General features: G+C 28.4%; 1 protein-coding gene across 1 annotated transcript in view; it reads left to right on the forward strand.

The window, feature by feature from the left end:
- Window positions 1–215: 215 nt before the first annotated feature.
- The window catches only part of LOC135925064 (NADP-dependent malic enzyme-like), a 33,552-nt gene continuing 9,847 nt past the window's right edge, over window positions 216–23,920 (forward strand). Inside the window, exons 1-7 of the mRNA XM_065460223.1 lie at window positions 216–361; window positions 837–995; window positions 2,623–2,747; window positions 19,261–19,336; window positions 22,082–22,243; window positions 22,442–22,545; window positions 23,304–23,413. Coding sequence (XP_065316295.1) covers window positions 281–361; window positions 837–995; window positions 2,623–2,747; window positions 19,261–19,336; window positions 22,082–22,243; window positions 22,442–22,545; window positions 23,304–23,413 — 817 coding nt within the window. The 5' untranslated portion in view covers window positions 216–280. The remainder of the gene's footprint in view (window positions 362–836; window positions 996–2,622; window positions 2,748–19,260; window positions 19,337–22,081; window positions 22,244–22,441; window positions 22,546–23,303; window positions 23,414–23,920) is intronic.

Below are 23,920 nucleotides of genomic sequence, written 5' to 3' on the forward strand. Positions count from 1 at the left end.
ATATTTTGATAGTTGGTAGTAGAGCATCAATGATATTACTAATTTTTAAAATTTTTTAAAAGGTGTAATTAATAATGTGGAAATAAAGCCGCCGAAGTCGGCAAATTTTTTTAGGGGAGTAGGTATAATTTTTTGAAGGGATTTACATTAAGTTAATATCCTGTCATGTAGACACTATTGATGTTTTTCAAATTGGATTAGTTACGTGACATGTAATCAATTTACCTGATTTTAGGAAAAATCTAGTATCAACCTACTCATTTACTTCTATATCAAAAATATGCCAATACCAGGTTATTTAGATAATCCATCTCAGATCAAACGTGGAATTGAATTATTACGAGATCCTGTATATAATAAGGTTAAAAATTTAATACATGGTCAAATTTTTATGATTATATACTAACAAATAAAATAATCTATAATAGTATTTACATACTTATATGATTTATTGTTAACGAAAATAATGCAATTTAAGCCAAACTAGAATTTAGTCAATTTTTACTATACAGTTGACGCAGTGTTTGAGGTGTTTAATTTATAATAATCAAGTTTGAACAAATACATTAATTTTAAAAGAATGCTTTGGTCAAAATAATATTACCTATGCCTTGAAATTTTGTTAATAGATGTTGAGATCTTTTTGCCATATATGGGCAAAATCTTCAGGCTTGCCCAATATTTTTTTGCAAATATGAGCTAGCCATTTTAAGAAATAAGCTAAATTGAGCTACTAACAACAATAATGTTAACCAATATATAAAAGACTTATATATAATAATTAATATTCATTGTGCAATTTAGTTACAAAATTAATATCAATATTAAATAAACAGGGACGTGCATTTACTCTAAAAGAAAGACAATTATTAGGCATTCATGGATTATTACCCCCCAGAATTACAAGTCCTGACATGCAAGTCAAACATATTTTAGAAAATTTCAACAGATGGGACAATGATTTGGATAAATTTATTTTTCTCATAGGATTACAGGTGTTTATAAGTTTAAGTAGAAATATATTAAAATAAAAAAAAGAATCAATCCAATCATAAAATAGTGGGTGGACAGGCTAAGCAAGATTTTAAATTAATGTTGCCCAAAATTTTGTATGGTTAAGAATTTTAATAAATATAAATATGAAAATATAAATAATTAAATTTTATATCTAAGGCCGTAATTAGTCAAGATTTAAATATAATATTTGGTTTAAGCTTTAAATATATTGTATTAATGTAATGCTATAGCTATCCACCCCCTTCCATTTCCAAATCTCTGCCCTTTTAAATTAAAATATATTACTTTGTTTAAAGTTGGTTTGTTTTTATTTCCCTCACTGATTATTTATAAAATTATTATATTTTAATTTCCATCACAAACATTTATTTTAAATTTGATTCCCATTATAATTATAAAGTTTTAAGCATAAAATTCCTATTTCTGCATTCAAATGACATTTTAGCTACGAAAAATAATTTATTCAGAATTTTTAGCTTGGCCAGGTTTTGCTGGACTGGGTATTACCTGATTTATTTAAAACATTAAAACTATAATTTTTATTAATTAAAAATCTTAATCACATGTGATTTGTTTTTTAAATTACCTTTATATATTTTATATTTCTCATACTTCCATATATTATTATGACTTGTATGATCATAAAGTCATTTGATCAAAAATTTGTCCAATTTTCTGATTGTTTCATTTAATAGCTATAACTTAAGCTTAAATATTGTTAAAAAATTATTTGGAATTATTGGATAATTAAATAAATACATAAATAGAATATTTACCTACATAGAAATCTATATTTATTGCTGAGGTGTTCAACATGGTGCTTACTAAGCCATATTTTGGTTATATGCCTAAAATATACTTTGTATTAATCTAAATTGTTTTTCAGAGATATATATAGATAAAGAATTATATAAAACAACAATTTTTCATTCAATTTAAAATAAATTTAAAATAAATTTTATATATATCTAGTTAATGTATATCCCAATCTCAAAGATCTTTTTGATTAAATATTCCTTTTTTTAAAAATTTTTGCCCCAAGTCTTTTGAATAAATATTATTTATAAAATATAAAAACAAAATAAAAGGACCCTAATATACAAATACCAAATAGTGCTAAAGATTCTGGATTCAAAATAACTTATTAATTTTGTCCAATTTCCATTAAAAAAAGAAGGTATTATTTACATTTTTGATTTTTGTCAAATGTTAAATATTATTAAACTTAAAAATGTTTTTATTTGACCTCAAAATTAATTTCCCACTCTCGTTAAATAAAATGATGGATTCTGCACCATACTAAAAAAATTAGATTTTATATAGGTGCAAGGTTTTAAAATATGTGGTATGTCATTTTATAAAAACTCGAAATTACATAAAAAAGTTTGAAAAAATATTTGGTAAATTTGAAATAAAAAAAATAAAAATAATACAGTTTTAGATTCTCCAGACTATGCTTATTCTTTTTCTTAAAAATTCATATAAAATTATCCATTTTTATCACTACTCTTGTGCTTAATCTCTTCATAATAATACCATATATCAAATATTTGGGCACATAGAATCGATTTTTAAATAATTTTTGTTTATCGTGTTTCTTTTTAGGACAGAAACGAAAAGCTTTTTTATCGCATTCTTTGTGAATACACCGAAATAATGATGCCAATCGTTTACACTCCTACTGTTGGCTTGGCTTGTCAGAAGTATGGCAACATTTTCCGTAGACCACGGTGAGAATTATATAATATAATATTCATTGTTTTTTGAGACTAATATTTATAGACTACTATTTTGATTTAAACTAGGTCTGCCCAAATTACAATTTTTTAACCGATTTAATCCGTTATTGAAAATAGTTTCTATAACCTATCCTATATTAAATTGCTTGTTAATATTTTAATTTTAAGCTTTTGGATTTTATTTAAAAAAAATTTATCTCATCAAATTAGTATTCCAAAAAATTTTTCCTATTATAATTTTTAAATGTTTCTACTTAAATTCTGGTATGTCAGGGTTTATGTTAAAAGAAAAATATCGTTTTTATAAAAAAATATTTATCTTCTCTAACATTCTTAATATAATAAAAACTTTATAAGAATGGATATGCCAAAAATAAGATTTTATTCTAGTTCTTACATTGAAGCGTTTTGCGTTTTATTTCAAATTATATATTTTTACGTGAAATTAACGTTTTTTTGAGTTGAAAAAACGCAAAATAGTTTGTGTTTTTTTACATTTAAAAATTTCAGCTCGATTTAAACAACAAAACGTTAAGCACTTCTACTGTTCAATTTGTAAGCACTATTACGCGATTATTTTATTATTTTAAAGGTTTTTGAATGATATCAGACTGATCCGATTTATCTCAGAAATTGCCAATAGCGGTATCAGCCCGGTTTAGATTCATATCGAACAGCATAATTTATATTCTTACTCAAATTTTTTTTGAAAATATTTTAGACTTCTTTCAAAATTACCATATTTCTTCTGATTATTATAATAACTACATTGTTCCAATTGAACTATACCCTTTTTGTTATAGCAATAAATCTGTCAATTCTGAAAATAATTAAATTAAATTTAATAGATTAAGAGAGGGATATATTATTAATGTTTTTTGAACATTTCATAAAATTCTATAGATAGGGTCTAAAGTTATGCACATTCAAAGTTGAACAAAAAAATTAAAACTTTCAATATGTAAATAGAATAAATTTTTTATATTTTCAACTTTACAATTCGACAAAAACATCAACATATAAAATTAATTTGAGCCAAATGTTGTACCAAAATGCCCACCATTATCACGAATGTGCTCTAAGGCGATATAGCCATTCACTGGGCACAATAAACTATTTATTGATTAAAAACGCTGTTTTAGATGGTCAACGTCATATATACGGGGTTGATAAACACGTTTAAACGCTCTATTTCTTGTAGTCGACCAGATTGGGATCAAGGCCATTAGGGAGGGGGGAGGAGGAGGCAAAGAATGGGTGAAATAAAATCTAATGTTTCTCTTCACAGTTTCTCTGGTTCGGTTAGATGGAGCACTGTCCTACTATAAAAATTTACTGCCCAACAATTCTTTAATAGGAGACATTAAGTGCTCACCGAGTAAAACACTACTATAGTATTCACCATTAAATATGATCCCTGGATCGATAAAGATGAGCTGCAGTCAAGACTTGTTATTGTGACCGAAACCATGATAAATTTTTGAGAAATTTGAACGAGTATGAAACAATCGATTGGTTGTAATTGTTTTTTTCTCATTGAAATTGCATTGTACACCCTGAAAATTTACTGGTGGAATTACTGTAATCAGCTTTTCACCTCTGAACCATATGAAATGAATCTGAGAATATTTTCGTACAAGTTGTTTGGTAGGTACCACAGGGGTAGTCTTATTTGCATTAGTTAGGCACTAGTCTTGTTCCTTTTATGAACATTTCAGCTGCAACTCTATGGATAATTCGATGCATGGAGGTTTGCGAAATACCAGTTTCTCGGGATGCTTGACAAATATTTCTGTGGATGCCAGGTCGTTTTTGACTCAAGAATCAACATTTTGCTTAGTAGGATCTGTGCGTGGTCTACCACTACCATACCGTTTTTCTGCTGATCAGGTAGCATCAATTTTCGCAATCAATCAATTCAAGGCTGCGATAGACCAGTTTTTGTTAGAAAATCTTCAAAAATCTTTTGGCTCCTTAAAATTTTAATTAAATTCTAGTCAAAAGGTAAAATTTAATTTTTAAAAAATTTAAATATTGGAAAGTTCGAATTTTGTTTGTCCAACTTTGAATGTGCATCACTTTAGACCCTATTGATAGTATTGGATGAAATTCTCAGAAAACATTGATATCCCTCTAAATCTATAAAATTTTATTGAATTATTTTTTAAATTGATAGATATATTGCTAGGTATCAATTCAATTGGAACGCAGTTTATATTCTATTACATAAAAATCATTATGAAAATTTTTACTAAAAATGGTGTAAAAACCATTTAATCTCATTTTTTAATTTAGATTCTATCAAAAATCTGCAGGCATGGGCTAAAAAATGATATGATTTTAAAAATTCTGAGCAGATTTTAAAATAGAAATCCTTTATCAGATCGATTTTTGAATTTTGTTTATTTCATATAATCAGTAAGAAAATTTTTGAAATTTTTATTATGAAGTGTTTAATATTTATTCATTCACCATTCATATTTTCAATTTCCTTTTGAAACAATTTGCTAAATATACAGCCAAAATTATAAGATGGAAACCATGACCGGGCTTGAAAATGAAAAAAAAATCCAGGCCAGCTCTTTTTATTTGCAGGAATTGTGTAAAAAAGCCTTAAATGAAAGGGATCAAAATATTTCCTCTCTTTATGAAATGTTAATATCCCTTTATAAGGTTGCTATTTTTTTCTGGAAATTTAATAAAAATTAATGTGAATAAGGTTTAATTTTTTAATAAATTAATAATTTTTTTTATAATGCTATCTTTAGCTTAATTTAAATATAGATCTCTGATCACCATTTGTTTCATATGATTATTTATAATTTTATAAATATAATTATGTTATAAGTATAGAGTTATATAAATTGGTTAAATGTTTGCCTATGTTGAATTTCATTTTATTAACAAAAAAAGTCGATTTTTAACCTGAGGGGTTCAGATTTTTTGAAATTTTTTGTAAATATTTGTATATACGTAATCATGAGTAAATTAAAAAAAAATTTCTTAACTCATATAAAATTGGATCTTTCTAAAATATATCCTATTCTTACTCAACTGATTTCTATTAACGTCCCTTTCGTTATAAACGATCCGGGATAGAAATCGACTATATGTTTTGGCCTTTATGGCTTTGATCATTCTTATTGCTTATATCTGGTCAAGTAAGGGCGTAATAAGTCTACGTAAATATAAGTAAAATAACAATATTTTGAGAAGAAAAGTAAAAGCGACGATAATAATGATTGCATGTAATATTTGTTTATTTATATAAATAAATATTGGTGGATGAATCATTCTAAAGCTATGTCGGTTTTCTTCAGTACGATTTTTTGACTATTGTTATTTTAATCGTTAAGTTCGTCGAAATTATTGATTGATATTTGTTTCGGTTGACGGTGCTGATAATCCTGAGATTAACGAAGGGGTGTTGATCGTTTCCGTTCCGAAAAGTGAGTGTTAATCTTCCACATTTCTTATGGCTTATTCTAGTTGTAGCTGGCCTGGTTGATTAAAGAGGACCATAGCGGATCTGTCACCAACCCATGTGCGAGAAGGTTCGGTTGTTGGGATCCACTTAACGTTTTGGCTTTGGAGTAAAGTTCGGTAGCTCAAACTTCCTAAGGATCTGCGTTATGACTGTTTCGATAGACGGGGATCTCGATCCTCCTTTCCTTAGACATAGTAGGCTACTGAAGAATCCGTAAAGATGACAGGAGGTGCCCCGTCCTATGGCTAATAGGGCCCCCACTCCTACTGCGATTATTTTTTTAGCGTTGATATGCAAGATGGCATGTTCGGGTATATTAAAAATAAGGGCTGCTTCTTAGTACGCCACAGATTGTTTATACCCCAGCAGGAGATCCCTATATGTGAATCGGAGACGTCCGTATATACTGCGTTGTTAGACGGGTATCGTATGCTGATTGAGGCTTGCAAGGCGCCCTCGATGATTTGGGCCTTCTGAAAGGCTACGTAGGTATCCACTACTGGGTGAGCTCAGAGTTATTCTTGGTAATGTAGTAAGGCGAAAAAGGTCGCGACATTCCAGTGATAGTGTAAGCGAAGTGGTTAACGACACTTAAGACTCTTGCGACTAGTAGTCGGCCTAATCCAGATGTTGGAGTGAGTGCCATATGCATCGAGCGAGGCGTCGCCGGGTATCGTTATCCGCTGTTAACTTTTTAGCTTGCAAGTCGATGGGAATATCCAGGTAGGTAATGTACGGAGTCGGGTTCAATAGATTTTTCGACTGCGAGTATTCCTACAACCTTCCACGGTACATCTGAGAGATCTTGTAAACCATTTGACGTTGAATTCACTGTCCCCATATATCAAGATGCCATATAAGTAAACATTGTAGTTGGCCTTTCTGATGTCTTGGCACACGCGTACAGTATTATCGATTGTAGGCAATATGGGCTGAAGGATGCTCCCATTGGGAGCACAGTATACCTGTGCTTTTGTCTCTCGAATAAATAGCGTCTAACGCGATGTGATAGCGGTATTGAGAAAAAGGCGGATCTGATGTCTATCTCACTCGAATTTGGCTCTTTCGAGTTTTCTCGACATCATTAGGATGATTTGAGGTGGAACGGGTACTTGGAAATTCTTTGACGTCTCAGAAAAGTCGCTTATGACACTCGGGAATCCGTCCGATTTGGGGATGATACAAAGTGGGGAGCATATTTGGTCGGCATCTCCTAGTTTTATGATGTTTTTGGTCAGTAATTAGGTGATTATTGAACGATATCTGCTGGTGAGCGCGTAACTATGGCGATGCCTGAAATATCTTTTTCCATTTTTCCATATATCTTTGCATGGTCCAGTCGGGTTTAAAGTTGAAACATGAGGAAATGCATATTGTTTACTTTTTAAAATATCTCTGGAAATTTAGGCGGCAAAAGCAATTATTTAAATATTTTAATATAGCTTGAAATCAAAAGAGCAAAAAATCATTTTATTTTGGTGAATATTATATATATATTTTAAAAAATTTTAATTAAATAAATTAAAATAATAATCAAATAAAAAAAAATTTTAAGTAAAAAAAATTGATTTAGTAGAAATTTTTTTTTGAGATAGAGAAAAATTAATTTGATTTAAAAAGAAGGCTTTGCTTACGTATATTAAAAATTTTTTAGTTTAAAATTAGAACTAATCAACGAGTCTAGGGCATTTAATTAAATTTAAAAAATATATTTTTTTAAAATAAATAGCAAAGGGAATTCACCCATTTCATTTACATACTAGCAAATTTTTCTACACTTGTTAATTGAATTTGGAAATAAAGTTATGTTTAATCTTGAAATCTATTCTTTTAATATTTTCTTTCAGTAAGAACGAATTGGTTTAATTTAACCCAAAGTAATAAACGTTACCTAAATTTATTTGGATATAATTAGATCAATGGCCATGCTTAAAACTTAAATTTAGATTAATTAATTTTATGCTCTCAATTCAAAACATATCAGTAAAATAGGAAACTATGTTCTCTAATCTAAATATGGTAAAACCAATTAACTATGTTATTAAAATAAATAACTATCAAATGATATCTTTAAAACAAATATATATATGATTCAATTTCATTTCAGCTGATAAGACATAAAAACATATTTAATAACACAATTTTATTATGACCTTATTAAAATGATACAGTATTAAAATATGAAAGGTACTGTCATGTAATAATTCATACCCATAAGGCATAATTAATATATTAACAATCTGAATATTAATAAATAAATTATGAAAAAATATTCAATTATAGGGTATTGAATGTGTTTGAAATATTTAAAAAAATGCAAGTCCCTTAGAGCTGTGACCGAAATATCTAAAATTTAATAATTTTCTTAACTATAAACGAAAAAAGAAAACTATTTTTAATCTAAAAATAAAACCGTTGTCTATATCATTTTTTCTTGCTTATTAATTTTTTAAAGTTAGAGAAATAATAAAATTTAATAAATTTTAGCCTAAAGTTTATAAAGTTGTAAGATGTATACGAAAAAAAAGTAAGTAATATTAATTTATATTTTGCAAATTATACTAAGAAATGATTTATATTAATCAAGATAGGAAGTATTTAAATTAAATGGGAAGTATAAAAATTATTTGTTATGAATTATAAATTTCAGAATTTTTTCCGTTCAATTATTTCTTTATTTGAGTAAGTATAACTAATATAATATATAATAAAAGAGAAAATGCATATAACTATTTTTTTTCTAAGACAAAATGGGCGATAAATATAAAAATACAATTAACAAATGAATAAAGATCTAAAAGAAAGATATGTTTAAAAAAATATTAAACAAAAACTAGAGATGAGAAGGAAAGTATAAGGAGGCATGAACAATTATTCAATAGAAGAAATGAAACTTAGGTAGTTAGAACGAATTAGGTAGCTAGCCTTTGTCAAAAATGAGATTCCAAAATTTTTTTTTGAAAAAATGTTTTTAATTTTTTATAAATAATAATTGATCTACAGTATTTTATTATTTTTATATTTTTTTAAATAAATTATATGATGCTGTATTTGCAGCACAGGAATTTTATATACAAGCAAGGAAAAAGATTCAGCAGATGCTGAGAATCTTTTGCAGAATATTATTAAGCCACAATTTTATTATCAATTTAATGTGTTTATTTTTTTATTTAATTATACATATGATTTTAGCAAAATGCTACAAAAAATTGATTTGGATTTAAGGGAGGCTATGAATAGAGCAGAGGTTGTTGAAATTTTAACATATATCATAGAATATGGATGAAAAATTTCATGAAATATATGAAAGTAAAGGAGATTTCTAATATGTTTGGGATTGAAATTTTTAAACCTTAGTTTCTAGACAATCTAATCGCTCAAATATTATACGATTTAGAATTTTTATGAAATAAACATTTTTATTCCCCTTATTGATACTTTTTTATTTCCCTTATTGATACATTTTATTTCAATTAAAGGAAAGATTTATTAGTCATAGTTTTATTTTAAAAAGCTTTTATTTTCTTTTGCCAGTTGAGTCTAAATTGTTGATTTTACATAAATCACGAGAGGACATTAAGGAAATCTCAGAGTTTTACGCTGATGATTTAGTAGGCTCATATGATAAGTTACTTTGTGATGTCAGATTTTAATATAAAAATCTTGACAGAATAGAGTATTCTGTGAGACCAAAAAACCTCTGCAGGCCCTTACCATGCGTAATTGCACTTTAAGATTCCCTGACTAATATCGAAACATTATTAATTATTTTAGCTACATTATCAATTAGTACCTACACTAATGAAAGGTCTTTTTCAACATTAAAAGGTTAAAAACCTATTTAAGAAATACCACTGGTGAAAAACGTTTAAATAGATTAGCCCTATTATATATTTATAAGGAGATTATTCTAAATAAAAATTTGATTCTAGATGAATTAGCAAAATCTCAGAGAAAAGTAGACCTCTCTTTATAAATTCAAATCAAAAAATTGCAATATGATTATATTAGTTTTAATATATAATATTTATAATCAAATTTTTAGTTATAACGTTTATATAATTTTTGTATTAACTCTTAAAATTTATGCAATTAATACTATTTTAGTACTGTCTATTATTTATATTTTGATAATATCGTCATATTTTTTTAAATACCGTTATTGCATATGAATTACTTATATTTTATGTAATTGTTAAATAACATTTTTTTTTAAAATAGAGTCTTTTTTATACAACAAAATTTTTAATATTATAATCTGTATAAAATATCGACATTATGAAATTTATTTTAATAAAAATCATGATTAAATAAAGGATGTTATTTATGCTCAAGCAGAGTTGTTAATGAGCTACATTTTTTAAAAACACCTGGAGAGCTCCGAGCGGGAGCTAGCTCCTTTTAACCGCTCCCTTAAAATTAATGTATAAATTAAATTATTTTTTAAATATTAATAATATTTATTAATTAAAATTCAATAAAAATGAAATTTTAATAAATTTAAATTTATCTATTATTAAATGTTTAGCCTAGTTTTATATAGGTTTTTCATCTAATCATTTTAAATATTAATCATCAAGTTTTCCTTTTTATATTAAAAATTTTTTGGAAAATCTTGAAGTCATATTAATCGATGGTTTTCTGAAAAATTTCTTTATTTCTTTCATATTTTACTTTGTGTTTTTCTGTATTATATTCAAGTTTAACTATAGCTAATTTGTTCTTTTACTCACAAAACGTTTTTGCACTCTAATTTTAAATCAACTTGCGTTCACAATAGCCTACCAAACCTGAGGTAATTTATTATTTCACTTTGTTGATGCTTATCTTATTTGTTTTAAGCGATCCTCAAATAATGTAGATATAATTTATTTCGGATAAGAGATTATACTCCGTGAATAATCTCACCCCTTGCCCCCTCTCACCCAAATTACTTACAAAAGTTCATACCCCTCCCTTTTCAATAGATTGTATAGGAAATCATTGATTTCCCCCACTTTTTAAAGTTTAATCTAAATCTTACTGTAGAAAATTGGATAAATAATATTAAATCTCTAATTTCCCAATACTGGATTAACTTCTATATTATTTAATACCTTTGTACCGTACCATTTCCCCGGTTGTGGTTTTAGGGTTGTATTACTTTTTACATTAAAAAATTAAAAAACTAATTTATAGTAATTAAGGATTTTAGATTTAAGGTGATAAATTAGTGTTATTTTTCTAAAGTTATTATATCCCAGAGATTATTTTATAATTTATTCATCTTTAATTTTTTCTTTTGTTTTGTGAATTTTTTCTCTTGATTTAAGAGAGATGTATAATCTTAAAGGACAATTACTTATTTCCTCAATAAATATTAATGGTTTATGTGAAAAGTTCGCTGTTCTTCTGAAACTTATGCTAGATGAAAATATGGATATCATTGCTATACAAGAAACCCACTGTCAGGGCAATTCCACCGCGTCCTTTAACAATTTTATTTTTTATGGCTCCGGAACCACTCTTAATAGCTGGTCGGGTGTTGGATTTCTGATTAATAAAAAAATATACAAGTATATAGATAAATTTGTTCCAGTTTCCGAGAGATGCGGCTTATTATATTTAAATACTAATTTCAGGAAAACTATTTTGATAAATATTTATGTTCCTCTAAACAGAAGAGATAGATTACTTTTCTTTGATGACTTGGAAAACATCATTAATGCTCTACCAATGAGATTTAATATCATTTTAATAGGTGACGTCAACACTAAAATTGGTCTAGAGGAGACATACAAAAACAGAGGCATAATTGGTAATGCTACTCTCGTTCAATCTAACAGGGATGATAGCAGGAAACTACTTGACCTATGTGATAGTATTAACTTCAAAATTGAAAACACCTTTTTTCAACACAGGGAGACTAATACATATACCTTCTATAGAGGAAGTTTTAGATCACAAATCGATTTCTTTATATCGAACGTCCATAGCTGGTTCAAAGATGTTACGGCGATGACGAATATTAACTTATCCAACCACAGAATGATTAAAGCCAAGATTCTAATCAGGAATATTTGGGGAACCTTTGGTAGAACAAATCATACTTCTCACCTCCAGACAAATACTTTAAGTAGACTAAACGTTAGAAATTTACAAAATCCTGAAATTAAAGATAGATTTAACCGTAATTTATGTGGTAAGATTATTAGTTTTGAGGACATTGCTCCATCTAAAACGGTCGAAGAATGCTGGTCTATTTTTAAAGAGCAGATCAATGAAGCAAGTAGGGCCTTAACAAATAACAATGCCCCGATGAGGAACGAATGGATTTCGAGATCAACGTCACTTTTGATAGAACAATAAAATATGGGTGGCATTTCTACAATTTGTTGTCTGAATTTATTACTAAAAAATAACTACTATCGAGCAAACTAATTTCACAAAATATTTATAAAAAATCAAAATTAAATATTTTCTTCAGCTCATATAAACAATGAAAATAAGGAAATGACATGAAATAAAATATTAATAATACGTTTATCTAAAACTTTATGAAAAAATAAATGTAGTCGACTGGCGCCGAAATTATGAAAAGAAAAATTAATTTACAAAGAGTTCCAAAATTTATCGTCTAAAGGAGCCAAACAATTTTTAAAATAAAATGAAGGTGCGAGATAGAAATAGAGCTAACATACGGTTATTATCTGTATATATGAGGACAGAACCTCTTCTCGAATAAATATTAAGAATGCATAAGTATTAGAAGCAGGGTTTCCATATCTTACAAATAGCCGTGGTTCTTACTTATTCATGTTTATCACACTTCTGGTTTATCTTACTTTTGAGAAGAACAAAATAATCACGCTAAGTCGGACCCTTTTCCTCACGTTTTGAAAGAAATATTTTTAACTAATTTTAAAATTTAAAAGAAAAATGTAGTATTAGTTAGTGGTTCAACCAGCGTCAACATGACAAGATTTTCACTGGATGCAAACCCCCATCTAAACCTATGCCTACCCCCTAAGAAAATTAGTCAAAGATTACTAATATCATTGTATCATAATGGTAATATAACTAATGTTTATAATAATTTAATAAAAGGGTGCATATAAGAGTTTGTATATTTAAAAGAGAAAACTTATCCAGAAGAACTTAAGTAAAAATTATACTAAATAGATGAATGATGTAATATATTATCAAGGGAAAAGGCTGAAAAACAATTACTAATTAAGGTTAAACTAATATCAAACTAATAATATATAATGAATATAAATAAACTAAAGTATATTAACATAAGTAATCTTGTCTAAAAGCTAGCAAAAGTATTACAATTGATAAAACATATATTTGTTTTGTAAACAAAACAAAAACTACTTGAATTTATATACTAAATAAATACTAAAACTAATGAAATATTCATAAGATAAAAGAGCATTTAAAGAAAATGTGTATATAATGTTATTTAACTAATTAATATGTAATATAATTTATGTACAGATTGGGGAAACTAAAATTATTGATTAAGAAAGGCTAGTGGGGGAAATCAAGGAAATCATGATTTCCTATACAATCTATTGAAAAGGGAGGGGTATGAACTTTTGTAAGTAATTTAGGTGAGAGGGGGCAAGGGGTGAGATTATTCACGGAGTATAATCTCTTATCCGAAATAAATTATATCTACATTATTTGAGGATCGCAGATATTATGGATTTAGAGATTATAGATGAAGAAATCGAATTTCCATTTCCATCATACAAAAAATATTTTAAACTTCTAAAAGATGTTGATCCAAATGATCAAATAAATTTAAGGGCAAAATGTCTTTTGTGTTTAAATAAATTATCTAATTTTCAAAAATGAGCAGCTTCAATCCAAAAAAACATCTAAAAGTAAAAAATCTTTCTTTTAAATACAAATTGATTTGGAAAATTTTTTTGGATTCCATGAAATTGATCATCAGGAAGAAATATATTGGACAAATATTTTTTAAATAATGATACCAAAATACTATTTTTGATAAATTCCCTGAATTAAAAAATATCTTTATAAAATACAATACCCCGCTTACCTCTAGTACTCCTGGAGTGCCTATTTAGTATTGCAAAACAGGTCTTAGGAGAGAGGCGTGGATGTTTGTTAGATTCTAATTTAGAAAATTTATTACTTTTAAAAGCTAATAAAAGGTTATAAATATTTTGATAGATCATTTAATATAAATAAAGTTTTTTGTTAAAAAAATATGATTTTGTTTTGTATACCTTCTAAAAAAATGAAAATCAAAGGAGCGGTTATGGAGTGGCACTCCATTACGTGGAGCAGGAGCTAGCTCCTTTTAAAAATGTAGTAGCGGGAGCTAGCTCTTTTTGAGAAGGTAGGAGCGGGAGCTAGCTACTTTTAAAAAGGAGCGTTAACAACTCTGTGCTCAAGTATTTTTATATAATAAATAAAATCTATAATGAAATACTCTCTAAAATTTTGTTATATGCAAATATATAAAATAATTTTAACATAACCTAAGATATAAACAATTGAGTGGGCATAAAAAATGGGAGATTTGGGGACTTCGCTATCAACAAATTTCTTTAAACCCCCCCCCCCCCCCCCCCATGACTAAATCCTGGCTACAAGCTGACCCCTTGACTAAGGAATTAAAGTTGTTTTCCATCGGTTCTAAATATGCCGGTTGGTTCGAGCCTAGAGGGAATGCCTGCTGATTTAAGTAGCAAAGATGTCGTTACATTTGGTGTTTATGGGAAACGGCCTCGACAAAAGCGGCAATGGAGGTAATGCATATCCTTGCTATCTACGCTAGTTCGTCGTTGATAAGTAGAACAATTTCGCAATTGAGCCGTAATCCAATAGAAAATCTTAACTCATCTGCGGAAGGCAACAAATCGAGGTTGCTGGAGGGTATGGTTTCCAAAACTCTTAACCGGATCCTTGGTTCAAGTGGTGAAAAACTGCGAGGTCCTCATCGAGAAGGCTCGATTTTAGATAAGCGATGGGAATTTCATTGAGTTGAATATCCTAATCTTTTGGATGGTCGTAGAGTGTTTGGGACTAGGGAATTGTCTTAAATAGTGTGGGCTTCGGCTAACAAGAGGTCAGCAAAGGCAAGCCGGCGAATGTATGGATAAGATGAAAAACGGGAAGCGATTAATCCATTGATAGATAGGGTTAGGGGTAAACGTAAGCCGATCTCCATACTTGCTTGAAAGTAATGCTTGTAACCATGAATTTTGATTAAAGTATATATTAAGAATCTCAAGAGATTTGATGGAAGTTTTAAATGATTTTAACGAAAGAGATATAATAAAAGTTTTTGAGTATAAAAAAAGGGGAGATGCTTGGAAATCTTTTTATATAATAAAGTAAGCTAGATGAAGCTTTAGTGAAGAAGGTACTCGTGGATTCTAAACCACCAACTGGGAGGCCGAGATGAGTAAAGAACGAGAGTTTATATGGAAGTTATGGGTGAATAGGATAGAACAGTATATTGGGCAGATCAAAATTTTCTGCTCGTTTGAAGGCCCAATTGTATGGGAGTTTTTTAATGATGGCTAGAGCTTATACGACCTATTTTGTATAGCCGCATATTATTCCATCGTGGATTTTCCAGGTGTACAATGGAGGATTACAATTGGCGGATTAATTTTGACCATTTCATTAATGCCAATGCAGAAAAGTACCGAACCCAAAGGATCGCCTTATTGGAACCCTTCTGATGAAAGTAAATAATTGTTGAATTGGAGATGAGATGTTAAAGAATAGCAGGAGGGGAAAAATTGAGAAAATGTATAAGAATGTTATATTTATAGAAGAAAATTAGAGCGTCGAATGGAGATGAAGGCATTAAAAAAGCCTATTTGACTAGGATTTTTGAAGATGGATAAGAATAGCATGTGTGCCTATTTCGCAATCACCATTGATGCCAATACCAAGTTGGTAGGGTGCTAAAAGTAAAGTTGCGGTGTCCTTTTTGGAAGATATTAGTTTTGTAACAAGACGGCAAACTACGGTTCCAATTGCTATTGTTTGAATATTCTTATTTGGCTTTTCTAGTGTTATTAATTTAGCATCAAATAGGAGTGTGATAAATTTGCGATCGAGTTCATGTGGTATTTTATTACAGAAGGTTTTCAAATTTTACAGGATTGGGACCTGGTTGACTATGAGGAGAGATGTAAGATCCTGGAGGAAGATAGAGTGGAATCCGTCATAGCCTATGAAGAATCGTTGTGAAAGGATTAAATACACTAATCCAAATCTTCTGTGAAATCAGTTGGGAATATATTTGTTGGAGGGGGCGATATGAAATCCACCCCCCCCCCCCTCCCCTCAGTAGGGTGCTTTTATCTATGTTTGTTTAGTGTTGTTAAAAAGCCCAAAATCGGTCCGATTAAGATCTTAACTAAAATTATATTATGTAAGCCTCGAGATTTAACAAATAGATGTCCAAACATTCTGTTATCTATTAGCGAAATCTATAGGCTTATTTTGTTTATAATCTTAAACGACCCTTTTTTAATAATCGACACGAATTGAGCTTTCTAACGACACCATTTGTTGCATCTTGTTTTTAAAAAAATTTGAATATTAGATTTTGGACATGTTTTATAAAGTTATGAAAGCTTATAAATTCTTAGGTGTTTTTTATATATATTAAAATCTGTATTGAAAAAATATATAATGCAATATTTTTAATATATAAATTTTTTTAAATTAATATAATATTAATTTTAGAGCCCTGTACCGGCCTATTTTTTTTAAGGTCCGACCCGACCCCAGCACCCGACCTATTCTATCCTTATAATATCCTCCCCCCCTGTATAAGTTATGTACAGCCATTCATAGATGCCATTAAGTATAATTTCGAGGTCAAACCCGATCTGAACTTCCGACCTATCCTATCCTTACTTTTTTCTAAATCTGACCTGATCCAAGCAAAAATTTAAAAATTTTGTTCGTTATCTTATCCTTTATTTTTTTCAAGAATCCGAGTTTGCTAAATCTTAGTTTATAAATAGATAGGCCCGATCCGATTTTTTTTATTAATTAAAAAGAACGATTGGTTAAGACAGATAACAAATATATTTAAAAAATAATTTCAAGGTTCGATCGGATTTGAAATAGATTTTAAGATTAGGGTCAGAATCTAACAAAATAGAGTTCGATCGGATTGGTTTGTGGATTGGATTTAATTTAATAAAATTTATAAAATATATATTTTGAATCCTTTTTTTTCAGAACTACAAGTACAAATACAATTAAAGGACTAATTAATTCATGTATAAACATAGTAATTTTGTAAAAAGTATTCTAGTTTAGGATTTCTATTCTTCCCTGAGTCTTCTGAAATGGATTTTAACCATTCCAAAATTATGAAAGTTTGTGAAATCATATTCTTAATATATGAGTAGAATGCATAAGAAATTGAAAAAACTACACAATTAATTTTTTTTTAAAATAATACATAAATTAGAGACTCGTATTTTTTTAAATACTTCAAACACATTTAACCTTTCGTAGCTTAGGTGAAAAACAATGACACAAAAGTTTAGGTGGACTTCTCTCGGACCCCAATTTAGATGTGCTATTTCGAATTAAATCTATTTGTAGTTTTCAAATTTTATACATATTAAATAAACTATTTAGTGAATAACTGTTATTTTAAGAATTTATTGTTATTTTAAAATTCTATGACAGCCTTTTCAAGAAATTATTTAAAAATGTCACATTAAGATATAAAAAAATATAAATAAAATTGATGATGTAGAATGTTTATCTAAGGTTCAAATATTAATATAATCTAATATTTAATTAATAAAAATGATATATTAAAAAAGTGTTTATTTATGCTTAAACAGATAAAAAGAAATTACACCGATGGGTGGGGTCTTTGCAGAACCCAAGTTCCAAAAATCATTACAACTCACAAACTACAGAACTAAATCAAAATTAATTTTGCACATATACTTTACCTAAAATTAAATCTACAAAAGATCCAAACAATATAGAAATAATTTTGAGTAATAACATTTTTTTTAAATGACGTTTGCTTAGTTCTACTTATACTATGAAAAGGTAATATACCATTTAATGGCCTTTGCTAATAAGGTATTAATAAATAAAACATCTATAAATAAATTCTTTTATGTAAAAATTCCTCATGCTTGAATCATTTTACACTTATCTTAATATTTAAGACTAGAATAGATTTAGTGCACTCTCCCTCATTCCTTTAAAAGACTTAGGTGGCATGGCATGAAAATATACATGGTATTACAGGTTTACCCTACCAGCTAACAGAACATTTAACTATTATGCCTAACTACAACCGAAAACGAAAAAATAAGCCAACTTTAACAGACATTGTATACTTAACAAAATCAATTCACCTTATTACCCTGTCAGAAATTACTAATAAATTTTTACATCACATATTCCTTTTACCTTTGCTAACGTACATATAGGTACCATCCTCCATAATTAAACGGGTACAATTACAAAATACACGATGCACGCTTCAATTTCTTCGAGCGTGATGAAATTGAATCTCATGCAAACCTGATAATTAATTAATTTTTTTTAGTCGTATGAATAATTTTAAAATCGCCATATGCTCTTAATAAATTCTAGACTCAATTTAGGATTGTGTATAAATGTAAAATGTCTAATGAACATCTACTTGTTTAAAATTTTTTGCTATGGCTATTTCCAGTTTTTTATAATAAATTTTATGTCATATAAAAAACCAGTAAGTAATATAATAAAATTTAAATTCCTCTTCAACTATCACTATATTGACAGGTATTTTAATATAAATGACATTTTCTCAATTTAACCCTCTAAGTGCCCATAATTCTATAACTCTGGGAGTAACGGAAGTTGTGAAATATATTGCTATTATGCAAATTTTAAAAATCAGAAGGTCAGGTATCCCTGATTGATTTAATGTAGTTTCCTATAAGTTTGAAACTATTTAATTTTATTATTCTGTTTTATTTAAAAATAACATTTTATAATTCATAGAGGCTTATTCATATCAATCAACGACAAAGGACACGTGTATAGTTTGGTCTGTAATTGGCCTGAAACCAATGTTAAGGTTATTTTTGAGATTAATTGATTCAATATATTAGGTGTTTCATAATTCATTGTATAACATGTTTTCTTTATTTTTTTCACTCTTCCTATTTCCTTTTTTTGACAATTTATTTTCCTTTAAAAATATTTTATATTATTGCTTGTACCACTTGATTAATTTCATTTCTTTCATGGAGAGATGGAATTTTCTAATAAAAAGGGATTAATTAGAATCTGTTTCGAGAAAAAGTGGAGCTATTATGATAGAACTATGTGGAAAGAGAAAAGTAGACGTGAATTTAAATAATATGCTCTTTATTGACATTTAATGAGGCGTACATTCGACTTATCAAAAATATGTATTATAATTACATAAAGGATAAAGATACAAAGCTATAAAAAGCAATGATCCTTTAAGGGAAAGCATGAGTGACCTTTCTGAGATCTTGAAATACTAATTAGTATATCCATAGTAGACGACTGATCTAAAGGAAGGGGATAGTATTGTGAGAATGGCCCGGGCTTTTGATATAAAGATGATTACCTATTTACGTTAAGTATAAAATATCACAAATAGGTAGAAAAAAGTTAGACCGTTGTATAGCAGAGTTGTTAAACCCTACTTTTAAATGTAGTGCGCTATCGCTATTTGTCAAAAGTGACGCGCTACCGCTATCCCTACCCATCAAAATAAGTAGAGCGCTATTCTTACTATTTTTTAAAAGTAGCCTGTTACTTTTTATAAAAAAGGAACGCGCTAAAAAAATAAATGGGAAAAAAGTAGCGCGCTATTAGATATAGCTAGCAAAAAAGATAGCGCACTATTAACAACTCTGGGGTATAGTAAGTATAGTTGGGCAAATACTATATTTATAGCCGGTTAAAAAATCGGCTAAACCTAGTTTTTAGCCGAAAACTATCACTTAAACCTCGGGGTTTTTCTTAAAAAAGTAGCAGTTTAAATTTGGAAGAAACTGATATAAATTAAAACGACTTAATATTAACAGATTTTCTCGGGTAGGCGCCTGAAGATTGAGCCGAATTATTCGACATTTAGCCATTACTCACCTATACTAGTAAGCTTATTAAAGTGAAGGAGCATAAGCGTAGCTTGGATAGGAGGATGCAAGGGAAAATTTGCCTGTTCTCGTAAATATCATTTTAAGCTAATAATAATTTATCTTCTCACAAATATGTATATAATATATCACTATAAACGATAATTTGAAAGAAAAATAAGCAAAAGTAGATAATATTTTAAAATAATGATTATAATTCAAAATTTTTAGAAAAAAAGTGAAAAATCAAAATAATTATTTTAAAAAATGTAATATAAACAAGGCCTTCAATAGATGATCTTAATGATCTCCAATAAAATTTACGGGTAAAACAAACTTAAAAGTACTTTCCCTCCCTCTTAGAAAAATCCTGGCTACGCCTATGTGAATGAGCCACGGCACTTCTGTCTGTTCGGAATGGCGCAATTCTGTACTCTTGTGTACTCAGATTTTTATATAACTATATTCATGGCTATGAAGAACTATCCACGTTCGAGAATTGAAGCGATACTGCCTAATCTAAAGTTTGATCTTTTATACCTTTATTTACAGCGTCGAATAAGTGTTGTGTCGATGAACAGCTTTCTTTCTTTTTTAAATTATTATCAATACATTTAAGAATTCATATTTGCTTTTCTATCAAAGGAGTATGGTTGCTGTGTTTCGAGGTCTATACCCATTTTTTAATTTAATATTAATTGTTGGCCGATCCAAATCATAAAGAGTTAAAATTACAAAAATAATAAGACCTAATATAAACATGAGCTACAGGTATTCGTTGGAATGATTAATATTGATGCCTTCCGTTAAGGATCTTTTTAAAAAATGAAAATTTTGTAGGGAGTCACAAAGGAATTTTGATATTCTAAGAATATATTAAAATTTTAAGTAAAAACTTAAAAGAAAAATTATAGGTTACACGATAATGCTCCAAAAAACTTAAACTTAAAGAAATTGTTTAGATTGAAGGAGAAACATTTTACATTAGAAATTAAGGCTGGGAATTAAATCGATTATAATGACTTTTAATGGGAAAAATCATAAAAGGCCTGGGGATGCGGAATCAAATTTTGGCTAAGGAAAAAAAATGGAAGGAACTAAATAATCAATGCGCATGGGAAGAGGGTGATCTTAAGTTATCCACGAAATTGAGAATTTTATTTCAATTAGGTCATTGCAGTAATAATAATTTTTTTTACCTGGTGAGTTATTATTAATTTTGTCTTACACGCAAAAAACGCATGGAAATATATTTGTGCTAGACGATCATATTAAAATAGTTTTGGCATTGCTGATAAATACAGAGGACTTAAGCTTGGACATTCCCAGTCTGGTTAGATTTAAAATAGTTAAGGAGGCATTAGGGGTTAAAAGTCTATAAAATGGCCTGATTTTTTAGATTTGAGAATTTATTTGAGCCGGAGGAGGCATTATTTTATTGTATATATATAAAAGAATATTTTCGGGTTTCGAACTAGACCATTTTTACAAATTTCTTGTTACACCTAATAAAATTTATTGCAATGCTGGAGAATTTGGTGAAAGAAGATTTGATAGTGAAATATAATGAAGATTAGGGTTAAATAGCATGATTTTCCATTTTGCCTGCAATTTTTTGTATTTTTAAATTGTAGTTATTTCTCTTCTTATTTAATTCATTTCTTCCTTTCTTTACCTTTTTTTAAACCTAAAAAATTTTCTGCTATTAGGTGGTAGTAGTAACGGACGGGGAACGAATTTTGGGACTAGGGGATCTGGGTTCTTGTGGAATGGGAATTCCAGTGGGAAAATTATCTCTTTATACTGCTCTGGGTTCCGTTGATCCCAAGTATTGTTTACCGGTTGCTATAGATGTTGGAACGGATAATCAGGTTACCCTTTAAAATATTTTATTCAATTAGAAAAGGGGAGATAATAGGAAGGAAAGGAGACAGGAAATAAATTATCTTGCTCTGAGTAATATAACTGATTGTGATGTAACCTAAATTTAAAAAAAAGAAGAGTGAGGATTTACTTAAAAAATAATTTTGTTCGGTCTATTTAATATAATATTAAAATATATATTAAAGGAATTACAAAAGGACTCAGCTTACCTAGGCCTGCAAAAGAAACGAGTAAGGGGTCAAGCTTATGATGAATTAATCGATGAATTCATGCACGCCATTATACGCAGGTTTAATCATTTTCCACCATAGGAAACCTTCATGGTAACCTCGAATTGCTATCACTAAATAAAAATCGAAAAATTCTCTTAATCTTAGAAAAATATATTCTTTTCTTTCGACAGTAACATAAAAGTAACGGTGTTAATATGAAGTAACGTTTTCATCACTGGTTAACATAATAATAAGCGTTAGTTTTACAATATCTGAAATTTTATATCTTGGAAAAATTTTGCTGGCGAAATTTCCCAATAGAATTTGATCTCTGTGCCTAAATAATGGAGTTTTCTTTGTTTTTGAAGATCAATCAATTGATAATATCGATCAAACAAAACTAAACAATATAATGTAATAAGATGAACTAAATAAAATCAATTAAATTTTACTTTTGATAAAAAATTTAATTAATTTTCGCCTCACATGAATAAATTGAGTGTAAAATTTCAAAAATTAGAAATATCTCATTTATGCGGTTTCAGGAAAAAATTTTCTAAAAATTTGTTTATAAGTGTATATATTTCCTCAATTTAATTTTGGTTTTTTAAATATTAATCGCTTGGAAACATATTACATCTTAGAGAATTTCGCAACTACAGTACCTTATTTCATTTTTTTAGTTTAAATATCTAAACGCCAAAATTTCTGTTACAATTTTCAAATGTTTTAAAATAGTAATTTTCTGGTAGGAGCTGAAATTTTATATTACACTTGGATCATGTCTGTATATTATCTTTCCCATTTCCCAATTTTTTTTATCAACTTAATCAAGGTACGGTCCACATTGCCTCATACAATTTGAAGATTTTGCCAACTCGAACGCTTTCAGGTTTCTAGAAAAATACAGGCATCAATTTTGTACCTTTAACGATGATATACAGGGTAAATATATATATCTTTATAATAACCATAGGTATATCGATGACAAATATCGATACATGAAAAAAAATTACCGATAATTTTATTTATACTGATATCAATTCCCAATACTGCATCTAAAAATCTGATTAATTCCATACCCCTCTTTTTTTATTCAAGCTAACCACGCGAATACTAGAAGAATTATCAGTAAAACTAGAAACATTGATACACCTTCACGCAGAAGAGTCTTTTCTATTGCTGATAATATTCTAAAAATTGATATATTTAAAAAAATATATTTATATAGTATATCTTATAGAATTTCCTTTTATGTAGTGTGCGTTATTTTTTTATTAAGTGATGTCATTAAATAAATTTATAAACAAATTACAAAAATTTCAAGCTGGTGTGGATTTTTTATTCTTGAAATCTTATATTTTTTTAAACATTAGATTAAAAAATTGAATATCTGTGGTATTGGGTAGAACTGAACTAGCTTCATTTAAAATTATAAATTTACAATTGTTT

This window comes from Gordionus sp. m RMFG-2023, chromosome 2 (genome assembly GCF_954871325.1).
Source record: "Gordionus sp. m RMFG-2023 chromosome 2, tfGorSpeb1-WG-v2, whole genome shotgun sequence".
NCBI lineage: Eukaryota > Metazoa > Nematomorpha > Gordioida > Chordodea > Parachordodidae > Gordionus > Gordionus sp. m RMFG-2023.